Source organism: Pristiophorus japonicus, chromosome 5 (genome assembly GCF_044704955.1).
Source record: "Pristiophorus japonicus isolate sPriJap1 chromosome 5, sPriJap1.hap1, whole genome shotgun sequence".
Classification (NCBI taxonomy): Eukaryota; Metazoa; Chordata; class Chondrichthyes; family Pristiophoridae; genus Pristiophorus; species Pristiophorus japonicus.
In genome coordinates, this window is record NC_091981.1 from 127695152 (window position 1) to 127719579 (window position 24428).

General features: G+C 43.0%; 1 protein-coding gene across 8 annotated transcripts in view; it reads right to left on the bottom strand.

Moving 5' to 3' along the window:
* stk31 (serine/threonine kinase 31) overlaps window positions 1-24428 on the bottom strand; it is a 187929-nt gene that overhangs the window by 138310 nt on the left and 25191 nt on the right. For all 8 annotated transcript variants that reach the window (XM_070880935.1, XM_070880934.1, XM_070880941.1 and 5 more), the window contains exons 5-6: window positions 10452-10526; window positions 1176-1334 (exon numbers count right to left, since the gene is read on the bottom strand). In XM_070880935.1, the coding sequence (XP_070737036.1) occupies window positions 1176-1334; window positions 10452-10526 (234 nt within the window). The remainder of the gene's footprint in view (window positions 1-1175; window positions 1335-10451; window positions 10527-24428) is intronic.

A 24428-nucleotide genomic window follows, 5' to 3' on the forward strand; every position in this document is an offset into this window, starting at 1 on the left:
TAGAGAGAAAGAAATTATTTCCGCTGGTTGGGGAGCTTGGCTAAGCCTGGCCTTTCAGGAGTGAATTTGGGACATTTCTACATGCAAAGGGTGGTAGAAATTTGCAAATCTCTTCCCCAAACAGCAGTTGATGCTAAGCCAATTGTTAATTTTAAAATCGGAGATTGATATTTTGTTAAGCAAAATGTATTAAGGGATATGGGGCAACGGCAGGTATATGGATTAGACTTTGAGTATTTTTTGTACCTGACCATTACACTTTAGTGACTTGTACATGGACCCCGAAATCTCTTTGGACCTCCGCCATTCCTAGTTTTTCACCATTTAAAAATACTAATTTCTATCCTTTTTTGGTCCAAAATGGATAACCTCTCAAGTTACCCGTGTGGAAATCCATCTGCCAGTGTTGCCCATTTAATCTATCAAGGTCTCTTTGTAATTTTATGCCCTCCTCTACACTCCTTGTGATAGTGCATCACCTGACTGAAGCGTGCATGACTGTAGCTGCCTCGAGCCCCACACTACCATCATGTAATAGGTCAAAGAGACACACTTGAGGAGCAGAAGAGCCACATTGTGGCTAGCAAACAACATGTTGGCCACCGCTGTTCTAAGTACAGTGGCTTCACCTTAACAAAAATTACTCTTTTCAAAACCTTTACAATTGCAGTGGTTTGCCTCCATCATAATACTTGATGCTGCAGAGCTTTCAGAAAGTTATTGCATGAATGCGAGGTTGAAATGGGAGCTGAAATTGAGCGGCAAACATCATGGTTTAACATCTAATTTCAGGAACAAGGTGACTGGCTTTGAGAGAAGAATGTGACCAATCAGCAAGTGAAAACATTTTTTTTAAATTCTGATGTAATTTTTTCCCCACATTATATTACAGTATTTTTTCATAACTATCTGCATAAGTATATCACGAGATCTTTTCTAGTGGCATTTCTTAAAGGGAAAGCTGAAAATTTTAACTGTTGTATTTAATGAAACCAATAGAATACCACTCTTGTCCAGTCCCTTCACTACTAATGACTTAAGCCATGCAGACCATATCTACTCATGCTGGAATTTTTCAGTATGTTAACAATTCCAGTATCTTTTATAAAGTGTGAATGTCAATAATCAAATTATTGCATGAATTCCAATAATGCTGCAAATATATTTTCCTTTACCTGGTCAAATGGAGTTACATCTTGCTTAAGTGGAATCTGAAGACCCCAAAGTCTGAACTTGCTAGCCAAAATAGGACACTGCAAATCTTCTGGAAGTTCAACAATACATGACTTTTTTAGAGTTTCAGAATTTCCATAATCGACATAAGTCATCAGACACTGAAAAAAAGAAATCAAGTTTGATGTTTTTATAAATTAAATTATACACAAATACTTAGTTCAGTTTGAATTTTTAAACTTTAGTTTGGATTAGCTGGTACTGTACAGCATGAATATGCCACACCAAACTGTGCTAGCACATGAATTTATAAGCATTGTCCTCATGTCAGTCTTGCACAACATCTGGCAACTAGTTTGGAATGTTGTAGGCCAAGACCTACACCAAACCACCGGGAAGAGTAAGAAATCTGTGAGAGAGAAATATTGGGCACTTTCCTTCAAATGTAAAAACAAAAGGTTTAAACTTAGACTACTTGATTCAAGTTATGTGTACATGATCTTCCCAGCACCACTTAAAAAGCTGCACTGCCTGAACAACTTGATATTCTATTGTTGAATGTGTGATTACTGGCTACTTTGCCAGAAGTTGGATTTCAAAACCAGATTTAAGATACTGGGGTCGATTTTCATTCCATTTGCCTGGTGATAATGGCAACAAAATGGGGTCGGTAGCCTTACTGGCTGGCCAGTTAGCACTGGTGATGTAGCTGGAACCATTTGAAATGGGGTCTATCTCCAGGTTTCCAAAGCACACGCCTGTTTATGGAGTGAATAGAACCTCGATTGCTAATTTAGGTAGGAACTGATCAAAGCCTGTGCATTCCACCGACAATGGAAAAGAACATGCCCATTAACAGTAAGTCTTGAAATATTTTTGTGGGCCTCGAAAGAGCAGGTGTGCACCTCCTCAGCCCATGAAAATAATCTGGGTTGCTTCTGCCCCAGGACCCTTAGCCTCCACAATTACAACCCTATGTGGGGGGGAGGGGGGGAATCTCTGAACTACTTCTTTTGGTGATTATCTTAAATTTATTACTCTTAGTTACTGATTCATCAATCAGTGGACTTGCATCAGAACTAATGAAACAAGGCCAAATTTCTTCAGTCTCTTGTCATAACCAAAACCTCTTATTTCCAGTATCATCTTACTGAACCTCTTTTGCACATTTTTTTTTACAGCCTTGATATCTTCTGAAAGGCAGCCAAAACTGAAAACAACATTCCAATTGATCTGTATGTTTTGATTTGTATATGTTTAACATAAGAACATAACAAATAAGAGGGGGAGTAGGTCATACGGCCCGTCGAGCCTGCTCCGCCATTTAATATGATCATGGCTGATCCGATCATGGACTCAGGTATACTTCCCTGCCCACTCCCCATAACCCCTTAATCCCATTATCGTTTAAGAAACTGTCTATCTCGATCTTAGATTTATTCAATGTCCCAGCTTCCACTGTTCTGAGGCAGCAAATGCGACAGATTTACAACACTCAAGAAATTTCTCCTCATCTCAGAATAAAGGGCAGCCCATTTCAAACTAAGATTATGCCCCCTAGTTCTGGCCTCCCCTATAGGAGGAAACATCCTCTCTGAATCCACCTTGTCAAGCTCCCTCATAATCTTATACGTTTCGATAAAATCACCTCTCATTCTTCTGAATTCGAATGAATGGAGGCCCAACCGACTCAACCTTTCCTCATAAGTCAACCCCCTCATCTCCAGAATCAACCTAGTGAACCTTCTCTGAACTGCCTCCATAGCAAGTATATCCTTTCGTAAATATGGAAACCAAAACTGCACGCAGTATTCCAGGTGTGGCCTCACCAATACTCTGTATAACTGTAGCAAGACTTCCCTGCTTTTATACTCCATCCCCTTTGCAATAAAGGCCAAGATTCCATTGGCATTCCTGATCACTTGCTGTACCTGCATATTATTCTTGTGTTTCATGCACCAGGACCCCCAGGTCCCGCTGTACTGCAGCACTTTGAAATTTTTCTCCATTTAAATAATAACTTGCTCTTCGATTTTTTTTCTGCCAATGATTCATGCAAAGTGCTGCACTTAGTTGGAATGTAAACGAGATGTGTAATCAGTTCCCATACATGATTCAATGAGGAAAGGCTGTCCAGTTCACTTAGGTCCTGGTCATTTTCCTACTGCAAACAATTTATTTTTTTTTAATTCAGGCCCATTTCGGTTTAAAATGCATTAACTGGGGTTAGCTTCACTAAGCAGCCTGTTCTACCAGTCAATAAAAAATTCATGTTGGTTTCTTAACTTTAGCGTTTGAGTTATTTTATCATGTTCTGATTGGCTGATTTTCTTTCAGTAATTTTGCGTCGACTGTAACCTTCAGCATTTTACTTGAAATACCTTTGTAGGAACCATTTTGATTTTATCTGCCAAAGTGCATGACCTCACACTTTCCAACATTATACTCCATCGACCAAATTTTTGCCCACTCACTTAGCGGTCTACGTCCTTTTGCAGATTGTGTGTGTTCTCCTCACACATTGCTTCTCCTCCCACCTTTGTATTGTCAGCAAACTTGGCTACGTTACATTCAGTCCCTTCTTCCAAGTCGTTTATATAGATTGTAAATAGTTGGGGTCCCAACACTGATCCCTGTGGCACCCCACTAGTTACTGATTACCAACCCGAAAATGAACCATTTATCCTGACTCTCTGTTTTCTGTTAGTTGGCCAATCCTCTATCCATGCTACTATATCACCCCCAACCCCGTGAACTTTTATCTTGTGCAGTAATCTTTTATGTAGCACCTTGTCAAATGCCTTCTGGAAGTCCAAATACACCACATCCACTGGTTCCTCTTTATCCACCCTGTCTGTTACATCCTCAAAGAATTCGAGCAAATTTGTCAAACATGACTCCCCTTCGTAAATCCATGCTGACTCTGCCTGACCGAATTTTGCTTTTCCAAATGTCCTGCTACTGCTTCTTTAATAATGGACTCCAAAATTTTCCCAACCACAGATGTTAGGCTAACTGGTCTATAGTTTCTTGCTTTTTGTCTGCCTCCTTTTTTAAATAGGGGCATTACATTTGTAGTTTTCCAATCTGCTGAGACCTCCCCAGAATCCAGGGAATTTTAGGAAATTACAACCAATGCATCCACCATCCCTGCTGCTACTTCTCTTAAGACCCTAGAATGCAAGCCATCAGATCCAGGGGATTTATCCGCCTTTATTTCTTTAGTTAGCCACAAATGGCTATCTTTTCTTTTACACCCTTTTCTCCTCGCTGGAATATATTTTTCTTGAGGGTTGTGAAATATCTCCTTAAATGTACGCCACTGTTTAGCATTACCTCTGCTTTTGTATTATATACCTCTATTTATGAAGCCTAGGATCCAATATATATATATTTTTTTAAGTTTACCAAACCAGCCATGGTCAGTCACAGGATGTAATTTGTGACTTTGCTCAAGGCCATTGCTGTGCTATGGCAGGGGCAGAAATCTAACACGGAGCTGCAGAGAAGGTGGACAATGACCTGGAAGGGGACAAAACATTCAAGGATTTGAGAGGAAAAGAGATTGATGGTAATTTTCAAGGCTCGAGAATGGGTTTCTTGAAGAGGGGTGAGGGAGGGCAGTACTTGGAGAGTGAATCATTTATGTCAGCTAACATTGGGGCTAAGGTGAGAAGTTGGTGATCAACGACTGCGAGGGGAGCCTGTGGACAACTTTGGCTTCGTGGGCAAGGAGAAAACAGTAGAGACAGTTGAACAGATGGCCTCAATCTTATTGATTAAAAATTCCATGAGCTCCTGCCACATGTTGTTGGAGGGGAACATGGAGGAGAGTGTGAGCGGGGTATAATGAGGCAGTTGATAGTGGAGAAAAGAACCAGAGTTATCTTTGCTCTCCATGATGATCCTGGAGTAGTGGGTGATTTTGGCAGAAGAAAAAGAGGCTTAATAATGCTTGACTTTATCCAGCCAAATCTGGTAATGAATGGTTAAACCAGGTGTGTGCCACATACGTTGAAGTCTGTGTCCTTGTGAACATGGGGTCATACCAGGAGGAATGACTGGCACGTGAAAGAATAAGGTTTTACTGGGGACAAAGACTTCTAAGGTGGAGGTGAGGGATAACAAAAGGTGCAACCTATGCATTATAAACAATCATCGGTTTTATCACCACTACCTTTTGTACGCTAAATTATGATGCTCGAAGGAAGATGGATAGGGCACTAAGAATTAATTTAACCCCATGAATGTCATTGGTACCAGTTAATACAGATTTAGACTATTATGATTAGGAATCCAGGGTTGACGAATGCACAATTTTGTCAAGTGGATACCTGTGGGAATCGTTAAACTCCCTGACTGCTATGTGTCCAGCTGCAGCTCCTGACAGACCGCATTGCGACACTGGAGCTGCGCATGCATTCACTCTGGAGCATCTGCGATACTGAGGATGTCGTGAATAGCACATTTAGTGAGTTGGTCACATCGCAAGTAAAGGTTACTCAGGCAGATAGGGAATGGCTAACAAGCTAGTGCAGGGGTCCGCTGCGATCATCCCCCCTCCAAAACAGATACACCACCTTGGATGCTGTTGGGGGGGAGCTGACTCATCAGGGGAGGGCAGCAGCAGCCAAGTTCATGACACCATGGGTGGCTCTGCTGCTCAGGAGAGCAGGAAAAAGAGTGGGAGAGCTATAGTGGTAGGGGATTCTATTGTAAGGGGAATAGATAGGCGTTTCTGCAGCCGCAATCGAGACTCCAGGATGGTATGTTGCCTCCCTGTTGCAGGGATCAAGGATGTCTCGGAGCGGCTGCAGGACATTTTGGAGGGGGAGGGTGAACAGCCAGTTGTCGTGGTGCATATAGGTAAAAAACGGGATGAGGTCAGACAAGCTGAATTTAGAGAGCAAGAAGTAAAATTAAAAAACAGGATCTCAAAGGTCGTAATCTCAGGATTGCGACCAGTGCCACGTGCTAGTCAGAGTAGAAATAGCAGGACAGCTAAGATGAATATGTGGCTTGAGGATTGGTGCAGGAGGGAGGCATTCAAATTCCTGGGACATTGGAACCGGTTCTGGGGGAGGTGGGACCAGTACAAACCGGACGGTCTGCACCTGGGCAGGACCAGAACCAATGTCTTAGGGGGAGCGTTTGCTAGTGCAGTTGGGGAGGGGTTAAACTAATATGGCAGGGGGATGGGAACCTATGCAGGGAGACAGAGGGAAGTAAAATGGGGGCAGAAGCAAAATGCAGAAAGAAGAAAAGTAAAAGTGGAGGGCAGAGAAACACAAGGCAAAAATCAAAAAGGGCCACATTACAGCAAAATTCTAAAGAGGCAAAGTGTGTTAAAAAGACAAGCCTGAAGGCTCTGTGCCTCAATGCGAGCAGTGTTCGTAATAAGGTGGACGAATTAACTGTGCATGCAGCTATTAACGAATATGATACAACTGGGATTACGGAGACATGGCTCCAGGGTGACCAAGGCTGGAAACTCAACATCCAGGGGTATTCAACATTCAGGAAGGAGAGACAGAAAGGGAAAGGAGGTGGAGTAGCGTTGCTGGTTAAAGAAGAAATTAACGCAATAGTAAGGAAGGACATTAGCTTGGATGATGTGGAATCTGTATGGGTAGTGCTGCGGAATACCAAAGGGCAGAAAACGCTAGTGGGAGTTGTGTACAGACCACCAAACAGTAGTAGTGAGGTTCGGGACAGCATCAAATAAGAAATTGGGGATGCTTGCAATAAAAGTACAGCAGTTATCATGGGCGACTTTAATCTACATATAGATTGGGCTAACCAAACTGATAGCAATACGGTGGAGGAGGATTTCCTGGCGTGTATTAGGGATGGTTTTCGAGACCAATATGTCGAGGAACCAACTGGAGGGTTGGCCATCCTAGACTGGGTGACGTGTAATGAGAAAGGACTAATTAGCAATCTTGTTGTGCGAGGCCCCTTGGGGAAGACTGACCATAATATGGTAGAATTCTTTATTAAGATGGAGAGTGACACAGTTAATTCAGAGACTAGGTTCCTGAACTTAAGGAAAGGTAAATTCGATGGTATGAGACATGAATTGGCTAAAATAAACTGGCGAATGATACTTAAAAGGTTGATGGTAGATAGGCAATGGCAGACATTTAAAGATCACATGGATGAACTTCAACAATTGCACATGCCTGTCTGGAGTAAAAAAATAAAACAGGGAAGGTGTCTCAACCGTGGCTAACAAGGGAAATTAGGGATAGTATTAAATCCAAGGAACAGGCATATAAATTGGCTAGAAAAAGCAGCAAACCCGAGGACTGCGAGAAATTTAGAATTTAGCAGAGGAGGACAAAGAGTTTAATCAGGAGGGGGAAAATAGAGTAGGAGAGGAAGCTTGCTGGGAACATAAAAACTGACTGAAAAAGCTTCTATAGATATGTGAAGAGAAAAAGATTAGTAAAGACAAACGTAGGTCCCTTGCAGTCAGAATCAGGTGAATTTATAATGGGGAACAAAGAAATGGCAGACCAACTGAACAAATACTTTGGTTCTGTCTTCACGAGAAAGACACAAATAACCTTTCGGAATACGAGGGGACCGAGAGTCGAGTGAGAAGGAGGAACTGAAGGAAATCCTTATAAGTCAGGAAATTGTGTTGGGAAATTGATGGAATTGAAGGCCAATAAATCCCCAGGGCCTGATAGTCTGCATCCCAGAGTACTTAAGAAAGTGGCCCGAGAAATAATGGATGCATTGGTGATCATTTCCCAACAGTTTATCGACTATGGATCAGTTCCTATGGACTGGAGTGTAGCTAATGTACCACCACTTTTTAAAAAAGGAGGGAGAGAGAAAACGGGGAATTATAAACCGGTGTTAGCCTGACATCGGTAGTGGGGAAAATGATGGAATCAATTATTAAAGATGAAATAGCAGCGCATTTAGAAAGCAGTGACAGGATTGGTCCAAGTCAGCATGGATTTATGAAAGGGAAATCATGCTTGACAAATCTTCGAGAAATTTTTGAGAATATAACTAGTAGAGTGGACAAGGGAGAACCAGTGGATGTGGTGTATTTGGACTTTCAAAAGGCTTTTGACAAGGTCCCACACAAGAGATGGGTGTGCAAAATTAAAGCACATGGTATTGGGGGTAATGTACTGACGTGGATAGAGAACTGGTTGGCAGACAGAAAGCAGAGAGTCGGGATAAACGGGTCCTTTTCAGAATGGCAGGCAGTGACTAGTGGGGTGCCGCAGGGCTCAGTACTGGGACCCCAGCCATTTGCAATATACATCAATGATCTAGATGAAGGAATAGAGTGTACCATCTCCAAGTTTGCAGATGACACTAAGCTGGGTGGCGGTGTGAGCTGTGAGGAGGATGCTAAGAGGCTGCAGGGTGACTTGGACAGGTTCGGTGAGTGGGCAAATGCATGGCAGATGCAGTATAATGTCGATAAATGTGAAATTATCCACTTTGGTGGCAAAAACACGAAGGCAGAATATTATCTGAATGGCGACAGATTAGGAAAAGGGGAGGTGCAACTAGACCTGGGTGTCATGGTACATCAGTCATTGAAAGTTGGCATGCAGGTACAGCAGGCGGTGAAGAAAGCAGATGGCATGTTGGCCTTCATAGCTAGGGGATTTGAGTATAGGAGCAGGGAGGTCTTACTGCAGTTGTACAGGGCCTTGGTGAGGCCTTACCTGGAATATTGTGTTCAGTTTTGGTCTCCTAATCTGAGGAAGGACGTTCTTGCTATTGATAGAGTGCAGCGAAGGTTCACCAGACTGATTCCCGGGATGGCAGGACTCACATGAGAAGAGACTGGATCGACTGGGCCTATATTCACTGGAGTTTAGAAGAATGAGAGGGGATTGCATAGAAACAGATAAAATTCTGACAGGACTGGACAGGTTAGATGCAGGATGAATGTTCCCGATGTTGGGGAAGTCCAGAACCAGGGCTCACAGTCTAAGGATAAGGGGTAAGCCATTTAGGACCGAGATGAGGAGAAACTTCTTCACTCAGAGTTGTGAACCTGTGAAATTCTCTACCGCAGAGAGTTGTTGATGCCAGTTCGTTATATATTCAAGAGGGAGTTAGATATGGCCCTTATGGCTAAAGGGATCAAGGGGTATGGAGAGAAAGCAAGAAAGGGGTACTGATTGAATGATCAGCCATGATCTTATTGAATGGTGGTGCAGGGTCGAAGGGCCGAATGGCCTACTCCTGCACCTATTTTCCATGTTTCTATGTTTATGGTATTTGAGCTTTTTCATGATCAGGAAAAGGCAGACTATAGGGGGCCAAAATTTCCCCTTTCAATAAGGCCTGTGGCTGCCTGAAAGCGGCAGCCAAGGGTCAGTGCGGACTGGCCGCCAAGTCTCTGCCGAGGGACCGCCATTTTAGAAATTGCGCTTCCTCTGTTTTGGAGCGGTGTTGGAGACCGCTCCGTCCGTTTTCCCACCGCAGCATACATCTGCCGATGCCTTACCGACCAGCGTCAACCCTTCCGGAAATTGCCCCTTTCTGGAATTGGCCCACGCTGCCGGTCGGTGCCGCCGATAGCTTTTTGGGTCGGTGCCCTTTCTGTGGCTTGGTGGCGCGGCCGCCCTTAAAGGGGAGGTGGCGCTGCCGCGACACCATGTTTTTTTCTGTCGGGTCGGGCCGACAATTATGGCCGCGGGTTCGGCCGGGCGGCCAACAGGTTACTGGCCCGGCCGAAACCCTCCCTGGTGGCCCAGTGTTTACCACTAAAGTGGCTGCAGAGTTCGCAGCGACCCTCCCAGTTAACTAATGGGGAGGGCCATTGTGACGCACCAGCGAGACGACGTCATCAGCGCGGTGCTGATGACTTGCTGCATCGGCCACCCCACTGCGCTTGTGACAGCCACTCTGCCCCACTGCCACTTCCGTCCCGCTTCAAAGAAAAAAGCACAAAGTGCTGAATTTCTCCGGTTTAGCCGCCCCATGCATTGGGGTGGACGAGACACTTCAAGAGCAGTAGGTGCGACTCGTTTCAGGCGGTGGGCAATTTCAGCCCCTAGATGTTTACAACTGTGTCAGAAGTGGGAACTGACTATTGTTTCCACCCTGGCCTGCAAAATTACTTCTAAGCATTTTAAACACTTTGTTAGATCTAAATAATTGATGAACATATCAGAGTCACATCCTCTAGGACAACTGAGACAATCACCTTCCAAAACAAAATTGTTCATCTTAGATGACTGCATGAAAACCTCTACTTTTGAAGAATAACATTATTTCCAAGAATGCAATACCTTTTCATTATTCATCATTTTTTCCAGTTTGCATCTATACCAACACTGGTCTTCAGAATATAAGCCACCATAAATCTGTAGGAATAAAAACCATGTATATTTTTGGTCCCTGTAAAAGAGGTATTACATTCTAAATATGTATAATTTACAATCAATGATGGCATTAACACAAGTGTGATCTGTCTGGGACAAGATTCAAGTTAATACCCAGTATCACTAATTTTAAAGATTGCAATTGGATGTACAGGTTGTGTGGTTAAATTTGAGTATGCAATAAAATACATTTAACATGGATAGCTTGAGTAAGTTGTAAGCTTAGACAAACATGCAGAAAATACTGCTTTCAGGAGAGCAATAATCACTGCTGTGTCACTGGAGAATCAGGAATGAATTTTTATCTTTATTCCCCACATAGCAAGTTTTCAGCTGCGAGATCAAGGAGAGATGTAGCCACAACTCCCTGGAGGGCTAATTTGAACATTCCAATGAAACAATGCATTACTCAGAAATCTGGTTATGAAACCAAGTATTGAGGCTGCCTAATGCAGGGGTTCTCAACCGGGGGCCGCAAGAAGATTTCATGGGGTCTGACAGTTGATTTGTCCCATTAATACACAGGGGAGACTACTGATGTTTATGGCATAAACGTGGTCTACCCTGCATATTGAGACGAGTGGAATAGTCTCAACTGTGCACATGCAGTCAATTCGGGTTCTTACTGTTGGACACCATTTGAACGCTTAGATAAATCCTTTGTTTGTCATTGAGTTTTACTTCCAAGTTTGTTTTGATCCAGCCCAAATTGCTTCCACGTTCATAAACCACTCGCTGTTTTAACTATTAAATAAAATAGTGGAATTTATAACTTCTCTTCCGAGAATTAAAACCCGAATTGGGCATGGGGAAATCCACGAGTTAGACAGGCATTTTGTGAGCTGATGTAGCGCAGCCCTTCCTTTCAACCCTTTTCTTTCCCCTTGTGCTAAGTCATCCTGTGTTGGTTGAAAGCAGTGTACACGTTTGATGAAAAAGAGCGCCATCGATGGAGAGAGTGACCTTGAAGAGGGGGGGGGGGGGGGGGGGCAGGGGAAGAAAGGGAAAGAAGAAAAATACTTTCCAGTCTCCAGGCATGCGGCAAAGCCGTAATAATTACCTGCTCTTCTTACCCACGTGACTCGCTCCTTCAGTCTGAATTAATAAAATAGCTGAAGACATTAACACGATTTTCCTCATACCTCAGACTCAGAGCTTTATATTCATGGCCACGTGCTTGTCTGATGGACGAATAGGCCTGGTCTGTATACTCATCTCTTTTGAGGTACAGCCGGCTATTTGTGAAAGGGTTGGAGATGCAGAAAGAGTAGTCTTTGTCACTCAAGGATCTATGGCGATGAGTTCAGGTGGGTAAAGTCACTCAGAGTCCTGTTTATTTCTCGATTTCTCTCATGTGTCATCTGCCTCCGCCATTAGTAGTGCTGTTAATTCAAGTTGTTGGCTTTCACTGCCATTTTGGGATTTGGCATTGAAATAAGAGGGAAGTTCTGTTTCTGAAATGGAGGACGTGGACCTTGAATTTTAGTCCAGTCTGATTGAGGAAAGAACAAAGTAAGGAAGGACATTGACGTCAAGGGAATAAATAGAGTTATAGAACAAGAGTCTAAAAAAATGGTTAAATATGAAGTGAGAGGAAATCTTATTAATAATACAGCAAATTACACAGTGTCCGTAATAAAAACAGGGAAAATAAGACATAGTAGGGATTGCTGAGACATGGCTACAGAAAAATCAGGACTGGGAATTATTAGAAAAGATAGAGGGGGAAAAAGGCCAAGTGGAGTTGCTGTACTTATTGGGGATAACGTAATGGCAGTAGAAAAAAGTGATGCAGGTATCAGCAACACAAAAATAAAATCCATATGGATAGAGACAAACATAGAAAATAGGTGCAGGAGTAGGCCATTCGGCCCTTCGAGCCTGCACCACCATTCAATATGATCTTGGCTGATCATGCAACTTCAGTACCCCACTCCTGCCTTCTCTCCATACCCGCTGATCCCTTTAGCCGTAAGGGCCACATCTAACTCCCTTTTGAATGCATCCAACAAACTGGACTCAACAACTTTCCGTGGTAGAGAGTTCCATCGGTTCATAATTCTCTGGGTGCAAAAGTTTCTCCTCATCTCAGTCCTAAATGGCTTACCCCTTATCCTTAGACTGTGACCCCTGGTTCTGGACTCCCCCAACATCGGGAACATTCTTCCTGCATCTAACCTGTCCAATCCCGTCAGAACTTTATATGTTTCTATGAAATCCTCTCTCATTCTTCTAAATTCCAGTGAATATAAGCTGAGTCGATCCAGTCTTTCTTCATATGTCAGTCCTGCCATCCCGGGAATCAGTCTGGTGAACCTTCGCTGCACTCCCTCAATAGCAAGAATGTCCTTCCTCAGATTAGGAGACCAAAACTGCAGATGTGGTCTCACCAAGGCCCTGTACAACTGCAGCAAGACCTCCCTGCTCCTATACTCAAATCCTCTCACTATGAAGGCCAACATGCCATTTGCTTTCTTAGCTGCCTGCTGTACCTGCATGCCTACTTTCAATGACTGATGTACCATGACACCCAGGTCTCGTTGCACCTCCCCTTTTACTAATCTGTCACCATTTAGATAATAATCTGCCTTCCTGTTTTGCCACCAAAGTGGATAATCTCACACTTATCCACATTATACTGCATCTGCCATGCATTTGCCTACTCACCTTACCTGTCCAAGTCACCCTGCAGCCTCTTAGCATCCTCCTCACAGCTCACACCGCCACCCAGCTTAGTGTCATCTGCAAACTTGGAGATATTACATTCAATTCCTTCGTCTAAATCATTAATATAAATTGTACATAGCTGGGGTCCCAGCACTGAACCTTGCGGTACCCCACTAGTCACTGCCTGCCATTCTGAAAAGGACCCATTTATTCCCACTCTTGGCTTCCTGTATGCCAACCAGTTCTCTATCCACGTCAATACATTACCCCCAATCCCATGTCCCTTAATTTTGCACACTAATCTCTTGTGTGGGACCTTGTCAAAAGCTTTTTGAAAGTCCAAATACACCACATCCACTGGTTCTCCCTTATCCAGTCTACTAGTTACATCCTCAAAAAATTCTAGAAGATTTGTCAAGCATGATTTCCCTTTCATAAACCCATGCTGACTTGGACCGATCCGGTCACTGCTTTCCAAATGTGCTGCTATTACATCTTTAATAATTGATTCCAACATTTTCCCCCACTGCCGATGTCAGACTAACTGGTCTGTAATTCCCTGTTTTCTCTCTACCTCCTTTTTTAAAAAGTGGGGTTACATTCGCTACCCTCCAATCCAAAGGAACTGATCCAGAGTCCATGGAATGTTGGAAAATAACCACCAATGCATCCACTATTTCTCGGGCCACTTTCTTAAGTACTCTGGGATGCAGACCATCAGGCCCTGGGGATTTATCGGCCTTCAATCCCATCAATTTCCCTAACACAATTTCCTGACTAATAAGGATTTCCTTCAGTTCCTCCTTCGCGCTAGACCCTCGGTCCCCGAGTATTTCTGTGAGGTTATTTGTGCCTTCCTTAGTGAAAGCAAAACAAAGTATTTGTTCAATTGGTCTGCCATTTCCTTGTTCCCCATTATGAATTCACCTGATTCTGATTGCAAGAGACCCACATTAGTCTTCACTAATCTTTTTCTCTTCACATATCTATAGAAGTTTTTGCAGTCAGTTTTTATGTTCCCTGCAAGCTTACTCACGTACTCTATTTTCTCCCTCCTAATAAAGCCCTTAGTCCTCCTCTGCTGAATTCTAAATTTCTCCCAGTCCTCAGGTTTTTCTGCCCAGTTTATATGCCTCTTCCTTGGATTTAACACTATCCCTAATTTCCCTTGTGAGTCACGGTTGAGCTACTTAACCAGTTTTATTTTTACGCCAGAGGGGGATGTACAATTGCTGTAGTTCATCCATGTGATCTTTAAATGTCTGCCATTGCCTATCTACCGTCAACCCTTTCAGTATCATTCGCCAGTCTATCCTAGCCAATTCACGTCTCATACCATCGAAGTTACCTTTCTTTAAGTTCAGGACCTTAGTCTCTGAATTAACTGTGTCAATCTCCATCTTAAATGAAGAATTCTAACATATTATGGTCACTCTTCCCCAAGGGGCCTCGCACGACAAGATTGCTAATTAATCCTCTCTCATTACACAAGACCCAGTCTAGGATGGCCTGCTCTCTAGTTCGTTCCTCGACATATTGGTCTAGAAAACCATCCCTTATACACCCCAGGAAATCCTCCTCCACCGTATTGCTACCAGTTTGGTTAGCCCAATATATATGTAGATTAAAGTCACCCATGATAACTGCTGTACCTTTATTGCACACATCACTAATTTCCTGTTTGATGCCATCCCCAACCTCACTACGACTGTTTGGTGGTCTGTACACAACTCTCACTAACGTTTTCTGCCCTTTGGTGCTTCTCAGTTCTACCCATATAGATTCCACATCATCCAACCTAATGTCCTTCCTTACTATTGCATTAATCTCCTTTTTAACCAATAAAGCGACCCCACCTCCTTTTCCTTTCTGTCTATCCTTCCTGAATATTGAATACCCCTGGATGTCGAGTTCCTAGCCTTGGTCACCCTGGAGCCATGTCTCCGTAATCCCAATTGCATCATATCCGTTAACAGCTATCTACGCAGTTAATTCATCCACCTTATTACGAATGCTCCTTGCATTGAGACTCAGAGCCTTCAGACTTTTTTTTTTTAAGCACTCTTTGTCCTTTTAGAATTATGTTGTAATGTGCCCCTTTTTGATTTTTGCCCTTGATTTCTCTGCCCTCCACTCTTACTTTTCTCCTTCCTACCTTTTGCTTCTGCCCCCTTTTTACTTCCCTCTGCCTCCTTGCATAGATTCCCATCCCCCTGCCATATTAGTTTAACCCCTCCCCAACAGCACTAGCAAACACTCCCCCAAGGACATTGGTTCCGGTCCTGCCCAGGTGCAGACCGTCCGGTTGTACTGGTCCCACCTCCCCCAGAATCGGTTCCAATGTCCCAGGAATTTGAATCCCTCTCCCTTGCACCATTCCTCAAGCCACATATTCATCTGATAAAAGATAATAAAGGATCAATTACACTAATAGGTGTAGTCTACAGACCAATAATAGTGGCAGAGAGGTGGAAGAAGAAATATGCAGCCAGATTAGAGAAATGAGTAATAAACATAGAACAATCATGGGGGATTTCAACTATCCTGATATTAAATTGGACAAAAAAGGTAGGTAAAGTGGATAAGGGAATGGAGTTTATATAATGTGTACAGTACTCCTTTCTAACCCAATGTGTAAAAAGCCCAACAAAGGAGGATTCGCTATTGGATCTAATAATGGGGAATGAACCAGAGCAGATAAGAGAAGTAAAAGTAGAGGAACATCCAGGCAATAGTGACCGTAATACAATACACTTGAAGATCATAAGTGAGAAGGACACAAGTATGACAAAAAAATAGGGTAATTGATTGGAGAAAGGCTGATTGAGGGGATTAGAATAGAACTTGGGAAAATAAAATAGCAATAATATTGGCAAAGGACGATGTTCAGCAGCAATGGGAAACATTTAAAACGGTGTTCAACAGAGTGTAGGAATATATTCCGCTAAAAGGAAAGAACAAACTAAACACTAATGAGATTTCATGGATGAATAAAGCCATAAGGAAACAATTGAGGGCAAGGAAAGAAGTATACATTAAGTACGTAGGCAGCAAGGGTCTGCATGAGAAGGAAGAATATGAAAAGATTGGGAGAGGTCAAAAAAAACAAGTAGGAAGGCGAAGAGGAAGTATGAAATTAAATTATCAAGGAACACAAAACATAAGAACATAAGAAATAGGAGGAGTAGGCCATACAGCCCCTCGGGCCTGCTCTACAATTTTATATGATCTTGGCTGATCCGATCATGGACTCAGGTCCATTTCCCTGCCCGCTCCCCATAACCCCTTATTCCCTTATCAGTTAAGAAACTGTCGATTTCTGTCTTAAATTTATTCAATATCCCAGCTTCCACAGCTCGCTGAGGCAACGAATTCCACAGATTTACAACCCTCTGAGGAAATACATTTCTCCTCGTCTCAGTTTTAAATGGGCGGCCCCTTATTCTAAGATCATGTCCCCTAGTTCTAGTCTTCCCCATCAATGGAAACGTTCTCTCTGCATCCACCTTGTCAAGCCCCCTCATAATCTTATACGTTTCAATAAGACCACCTCTCAATCTTCTAAATTCCAATGAGTAGAGGCCCAACCTACTAAACCTTTCCTTATAAGTCAACCCCCTCATCTCCGGAATCAACCTCGTGAACCTTCTCTGAATTGCCTCCAAAGCAAGTATATCCTTTCGTAAATATGGAAACCAAAACTGCACACAGTATTCCAGGTGTGGCCTCACCAATACCCTATATAACTGTAGCAAGACTTCCCTGCTTTTATACTCCACCCTCTTTGCAATAAAGGCCAAGATACCATTGGCCTTCCTGATCACTTGCTGTACCTGCATACTATCCTTTTGTGTTTCATGCACAAGTACCCCCAGGTCCCGCTGTACTGCAGCACTTTGCAATCTTTCTCCATTTAAATAATAACTTGCTCTTTGATTTTTTTCTGCCAAAGTGCATGACCTCACACTTTCCAATATTATACTCCATCTGCCAAATTTTTGCCCACTCACTTAGCCTGTCTATGTCCTTTTGCAGATTTTTTTGTGTCCTCCCCACCTTGCTTTTCCTCCCATCTTTGTATCGTCAGCAAACTTGGCTACATTACACTCAGTCCCTTCTTCCAAGTCATTAATACAGATTGTAAATAATTGGGGTCCCAGACTGAGCCCTGCGGCACCCCACTAGTTACCGATTGCCAACCAACCAGAGAATGAACCATTTATCCTGACTCTCTGTTCATTAGCCAATCCTCCATCCATACTAATATATTACCCCTAACCCCATGAACTTTTATCTTGTGCAGTAACCTTTTGTGTGGCACCTTGTCAAATGCCTTCTGGAAGTCCAAATACACCACATCCACTGGTTCCCCTTTATCCACCCTGTTCGTTACATCCTCAAAGAATTCCAGCAAATTTGTCAAATATGACTTCCCCTTCATAAAGCCATGCTGACTCTGCCTGACCAAATTATGCTTTTCCAAATGTCCTGCTACTACTTCTTTAATAATGGACTCCAACATTTTCCCAATCACAGATGTTAGGCTAACTAGTCTATAATTTCCTGCTTTTTGTCTGCCTCCTTTTTTTAAAAAAAAATAGGGGCATTACATTTGCAGTTTTCCAATCTGCTGGGACCTTCCCAGAATCCAAGCAATTTTGGTAAATTACAACCAGTGCATCCACTATCCCTGCAGCTACTTATCTTAAGACCCTCGGATGCAAGCCATCAGGTCCAGGGGATTTATCTGCCTTTAGTCCCATTATCTTACTGAGTACCACCTCCTTAGTGATTGTGATTGTGTTAAGTTCCTCACCCGCTAATGGCCCCAAGTTTCCACATGATTTGCTCCTGATTTTTTAGGAGCAACTGGTGTAGAACGGAGTATCTTAGAAATCGGAATTCTCCACATTTAGTTTGCTCCAGTTCTAGTCAGTTAGAACAGTTTCACTTTGGAACAGAATTTTTTTTTCCAAAAGGGGGCGTGTCCGGCCACTTACGCCTGATTTCAAAGTTTCGTGAGTGAAAACTTACTCCAAACTAACTTAGAATGGAGTAAGTGAAGATTTTTGTACGCTCGAAAAAACCTTGTCTACACTTTAGAAAATCAGGCTTAGGTTACAAATTAGGCGTAGGGAACGAGGTTGGGGGGGGGGGGGGGGAGGGAAGGGAAGTCATTAAATTCTACAATCAATCCTTAGTTATACTTATACAAATATTATACAAATAAATCCAACCTGAATAAAAATTTATAAGCAAAGAAAAGATTAAATAAACCATGTTCCTACCTGTGTGAAAGTGCTTGAGGCAGGCCTTTCATGTTGGGGACAGTGTCTCGATGGCAGCGGCAGCAAGCTTCGAGCTGAGCTGCAGTGCTTGAGGCAGGCCTTCATTCTCTTCGTGGCTGGCCGCGAAGAAGCAGCACCGGACGGACCCAAGGCCATTCGGCCATGAGATATCAGCGGCATCAGTGGCTGGCCAGCAGCCGAAGAATCAGCAGCGGACGGACGTGAGGCCATTCGGCCATAGGATATCAGCGGCGTCAGTGGCTGGCCGGCAGCCGAAGAATCAACACCTGACACACGCAGCTCTTTATGGTGCTTGAGGCTATTCGGCCACGCTTTAGGGGTGGCGTCAGTGGCTCGACGGCAGCCAAAGATACAGCAGCAGCCTTCGAGCTGTGAGGGGGACTGAGGCCATTTGGACAGGGAGAGGCAGCCACATCGACAGTTTTATATTTAAATTTGCAGAATGGGTGCTGCATTGTCAACACCACGTATTATTGCAAAGTTGAATTGGCACTCTTATTTCTCCAAACACACAGTCCTTAATTTGCATGCACCAATGCAGCACCGGTTCTGCAAGTTTAGCAGTGAAAAGCTGAACTCACTGATTTCAGCAGGTGATTTATTCAACAATGCTGCTAAAAGCACTCCCTCACACACAGAAATATAAAAAAAAATTAAATTACAAGCCTTTGCAGGGGTCCAAGAAACAAATCTTCACTTTTTCTGCAGTATTTTAAAAAATGGCCGAGTGCCAATGTCTGTATGAGACTGCGCGTGCGCGCACGCTCCAACGCGCATGCGCAGGGTTTACGGCACCACGAAGGCTAATTTAAATCGTACCCACCCCCTGCTACTTAGAAAATCGGCGCGAGTGTTAGGCTCCACCCCCTGCTGCAAAGAGCGCGCTGCGCCAAGCAGACATCGAGCTCCTTGAATATCGGACTTTTTTTTTAGGCGCAGTTTTCGGCACAAAAACAGACGCCCAGCTCGGAGGTGCGCCGTTTTCGCCACAGGATGAAACTTGGGGCCATAGTCCCTTGACTATTCACTGTTGGGATATAAACAAAATAGTAAAATATTTTACAGGCACATCAATAAAAAAGGGAAGATCGGGATGGGAATAGGGCTGTTAAAGGATAGACAGGATAATATCACAGGTAACAGTAGAGAGAAGGCAGAAATATTAAAGAATTATTTTGCTTCAGTAGTTCCCAGGGAGATAGAACAGGTGGACATGATATTGGATGATGATATTAATAATGAGATAAGTACATTTAAAATAAAAAAAGAGGGGATATATTAAATAAACTAATCAAACTCAGAAGATAAAACCCCTAGTCTGAATGGATTGCATCCATGCATTTTAAAAGAATCTAGGGAAGAGATAGCAGAGGCATTACTACATATATTTAATCTATCATACAAAGAAGGTTTAGCGCCACAGGACTGGCAGATAGCTAATGTACTATCTATATTTAAGATGATGGATAGAACATGTCCACCAGTCAGCTTAACATCCGTGGTAGGAAAAATAATGGAATCCGTACGAAAGCAGAAAATAGAAGAACATCTGGAAACCAAAAATATATTGATGAATAGTCAGCATGGATTTCAGAAGGGAAAGTCTTGCTTGACCAACCTCACTGAATTTTTTGAAGAGGTAAGAGATAGATTAAACAATGGTAATACAGTAAATGTAATTTATCTAGATTTTCAAAAGGCCTTCGATAAGGTACCACATAATAGACTGGTGAACAAGGTCAGAGAATGCAGAGTCAGGGGACAAGTAACAGAATGAATAGCTAGTTGGCTTCAACGTAGAAAGCAGAGCATAAAGGTAAAAGGTAGCTATTCAGTGACAGAATGTAGGTATTGGTGTTCCACAAACATCAGTGCTGGGACCACTGCTGTTCACAATTTACATTAACGATTTAGACTTTGGAATCAAAAACACTAAATTTAGAGGATACCAAATTTGGCCGGGGGGGGGGCGGCGGAGGGGGGAAGGTAGTCAATACTGAAGAGGACTGCAACAAATTACAGGAGGACATTAATAAGCTTGCAGAATAGGCACATTTTTGGCAAATGAAGTTCAACACAGATAAATGTGTGGTCGTACATTTTGGTTGAAAGAATAGGGAGGTTACTTATTACTTGGAAGGTGAGAGTCTAGACGGGGTAGAGGATCAAAGGGATCTCAGAGTACAAATGCACAAATCACTAAAAGTTGCACGACAGATAAGCAAGGCCATAAAAAAAGCAAACCAAGCACTAGGGTTTATTTCTAGGAGGAATAGAATTGAAAATTAGGGAAGGTATGCTAAACCTGTATTGAACCTTGGCTAGACCACACTTGGAGTACTGCATGCAGTTCTGGTCGCGATATTATAAAAAGGATATAGAGGCACAGGAGAGGGTAGAGAGAAGATTTACAAGGTTGATACCAGAAATGCGAGGGTATACATATCAGGAAAGGATGATCTGCTGGGTCTCTTTTCTCTTGAAAAAAGGCTATGGGGCGATCTAATATAGAGGTCATTAAAATTATGAAAGGTTTTAATAGAATAGATAGGGAGAGAATGTTTCCACTTGTGGGGAAAAGCATAGCTAGAGGCCATCAATATAAGTTAGTCACCAAGAAATCCAATAGGGAATTCAGAAGATTCTTTACCCAAAGAGTAGTGAGAATGTGGAACTTGTTATCACAGGGAGTAGTTGAAGCGAATAGTATCGATGCATTTAAGGGGAGGCTGGACAAGCATATGAGGGAGAAGGGAATAGAGGGTTGTGCGGATAGATTTAGATAAGGAAAGACGGGAGGAGGCTCAAGTGGAGCATAAACACCGGCATGGCCTGTTTCTGTGCCGTATATCCTATGTAATCCTATGCAGTATGCAGAAAACGAGCCTAAAGTGAGCACTGCGTTTGTTCCTCCTGGTTCATTTCATTTTAAGCAAATGGTTGATGGAATGGACAGACCTTGAGGCAGCAAATGGGCACATAATGGGAATTTAGGATAAAAAGAAAAAAATGCTGGAAATACTCAGCAGGTCAGGCAGCATCTGTGGAAAGACAAAACAGAGTTAATGTTTCAAGTCGATGACCTTTCCTCAGGTCTGAAACATTGGGGTCAAATTTTGGGCTGCGGCTAGAACGGCACAGCCCCGCGAGCCACGCCTGATTTCCACGCTCAAAACTGCGCCTAAAACTTACCTCGGTATTCTCCCCGCTCCAGGCCCTTGGCGCAGCGCAGCACAAGCTGTGGGGAGCAACAGTGCCGGGACCTCTGCACATGCGCGCTAGAGAGTGTGCGCGCATGTGCAGTAGCTCCAGGCCACCGAGACTGCGTGGGAGGGGCCCGAAGCACGCCGCCCCTAGCCCTGGCATAATGGGCTCATTGGGGCGCCGAAGATCGGACTGGACATCCCTCCTCTTTATCTTTCTTGGGGCGGGCCCCGCCCGAAGTCTTCAGTCCGGTCAGCCTCCCCCCTCTCTCGCTCCTCAGCCCCCCTCGCTGTCAGAAACACAGAGACACTGACAGACAGAGAGAGAGAGAGAGAGAGAGACACTGACAGAGAGAGAGAGAGAGAGAGAGAGAGAGAGAGAGAGAGAGAGAGACACTGACAGAGAGAGAGAGAGAGAGAGAGAGAGAGAGAGAGAGAAAAGAGAGGAGAAAAGAGAGACACTGGGGGACCCCATCCCAGCAAGCTGTTGGAGGGCTCTCGGTGCGTAGAAACTTAATTTTTTTATTTATTGAGTGATTTTTTATTATTTTTTTTTTTGATTGATTTATTGGTTGATTTATTGATTTATTTTTTATTATTAATGATGGTTCTTTATTTGTAAAAGTGATGTGTTTCATGTTTGTAAACTTCCCTTCCTCGCCCCCCCCACCCCATCTCTCTTTCTTACACCTGATTTCTAAGTGTAGGCAAGGTTTTTCTGAGCGTACAAAAATCTACACTTACTCTATTTTAAGTTAGTTTGGAGTAAGTTTTTGCTGCCAAAACTTTCAAAACGGGCGTAAGTGGCCGGACACGGCCCCTTTTGAAAAAAAAAATCTGTTCTAAAATGAAACTGTTCTCACTCACTAGAACTGGGAAAAACTAAATGCCGAGAATTGCAATTTCTAAGATACTTCATTCTAAACTAGTTGCTCCCAAAAAAATAGGAGCAACTCAGGCCGAAACTTGACCCCCATTAACTATTTTTCACTCTCCACAGATGCTGCCTGACCTGCTAAGTGTTTCTAGCATTTTCTGTTTTAATTTCAGATTTCCAGCATTCGCAGTGTTTTGCTTATGTAAATTCAGGGCTTAATAATTTTTTCTTTACACAAGGTATAATAGAGCTATTAATTTATATACAGAAAAAATACTTGTGTCTGCGGAATTAGTAACACGGGAGGGGATCTTGGAAACAAGAAGTTTGAGAATCTCTGATCTAAAGGATCACAGAGCACATCACAAATTGAAGTCCAAATACCGAACTGTCGGAGAGAGCAGCATGAACCAATTTACTCCCAAACAGGACGTAACTGCTATATTGGAAGAGCAGTCCAATTGTCAACTCCAAGCAAGCGAACCAGCATTTAAACAGGAATATTTCAGTGACATTCAACTTCGAGCTATGTCCAAACTTTAGACCACCACAACAGTGATTCAAATTGTGGACAAAACCAGAGCAATTAGTGTGTCTTCCACTTTCCTTGGGCTGCACACTGTCATCAGTTGACCAACAACCAGAGGGAGTTGACAACATGAAAATTCTTGACAAGCAGCAAAACAGGGAGATCGTCCGAACATACAAGAACAATGGATAAGAATCTACCAGCTTATCCATACAGTCACGGTGCAACTTATACACACCATGACCCCTCCCGCCCCCACCCCCACCCCCACCAACCAGCCAGCCACCTAATCTTCTCGGAGACAAAGAGAGAAAAATTCCTCGGCCAATTTAGGGCGGGAAAAAAACTCTGGCAACTTTTTCTCTGACCCATAAAGGCAATCAAACAAGTTCCAGGAAACCAGAATGACAGAGAAGACACATCCTCTTATACCTCACCTGCATCTTCTATGCACTGATGTTGACTGCTGTTAGGAACTCCTTTTTGAATGATCAAAGCAAATCCACATTCACTGCACAAACAAGTAACTTGTTCATCGGTCAACATCTCTCGGTGAAAAGAAATACCTCCCGACTTCTGAGCTAGTTATATTCTTACTTAATATATACTCATGTTCCCTGGTACTACCTAACCTCTCTAACTCAAATAGTCCATCCACATGGACCAAATTTAATCTTTTCATTATTGTAAAACTCTCAATAAAAATTCCTCGATCTACTCTTTGATAAAGTAAAAAGCCTCAGTTCTTTCTGCCTATTATGGTAAATAAGGCCTTTTAAATTAGGTCTTAATCTAGAGTCCCTCCTCTGAACTTTTTAAAAAGGGCCTCCATATCACCCACTACGCAAGAGGACTAAAACTGGACACAGTATTCTAGATGAAGCATAACCAAGGTGGTACACAAGGACTGAATAGTATTGTTTGTTTCATCTGAATACTCTGCTTTTGCAGTAGCTTCACACACTGTTCATGATCCTTCAGAGATTCATGTACTATGCCACTTGGGTCAATATCCCTAAGCTTGCAACCCTGCATGGTAGATACATGCTAAGTATTAGGCCTACACACACACATACTTTACATTACATTTATCCATATTAAATTACATTGCCCTATTGCAATTAGATCTGCTGGTAATCTGTTTTTCTCATCTAAGGTCCCATCACCTGCAAAAATCTTTGTACCATCTGCAAATCTGCAGACAGTTCCCATGACCTTCATCCAGATCACTGATAAATAAGAGTGAATAGCAACAGCTTTAACACTGATCCACTAGTAACCCTTCTTCATGCAGAACCA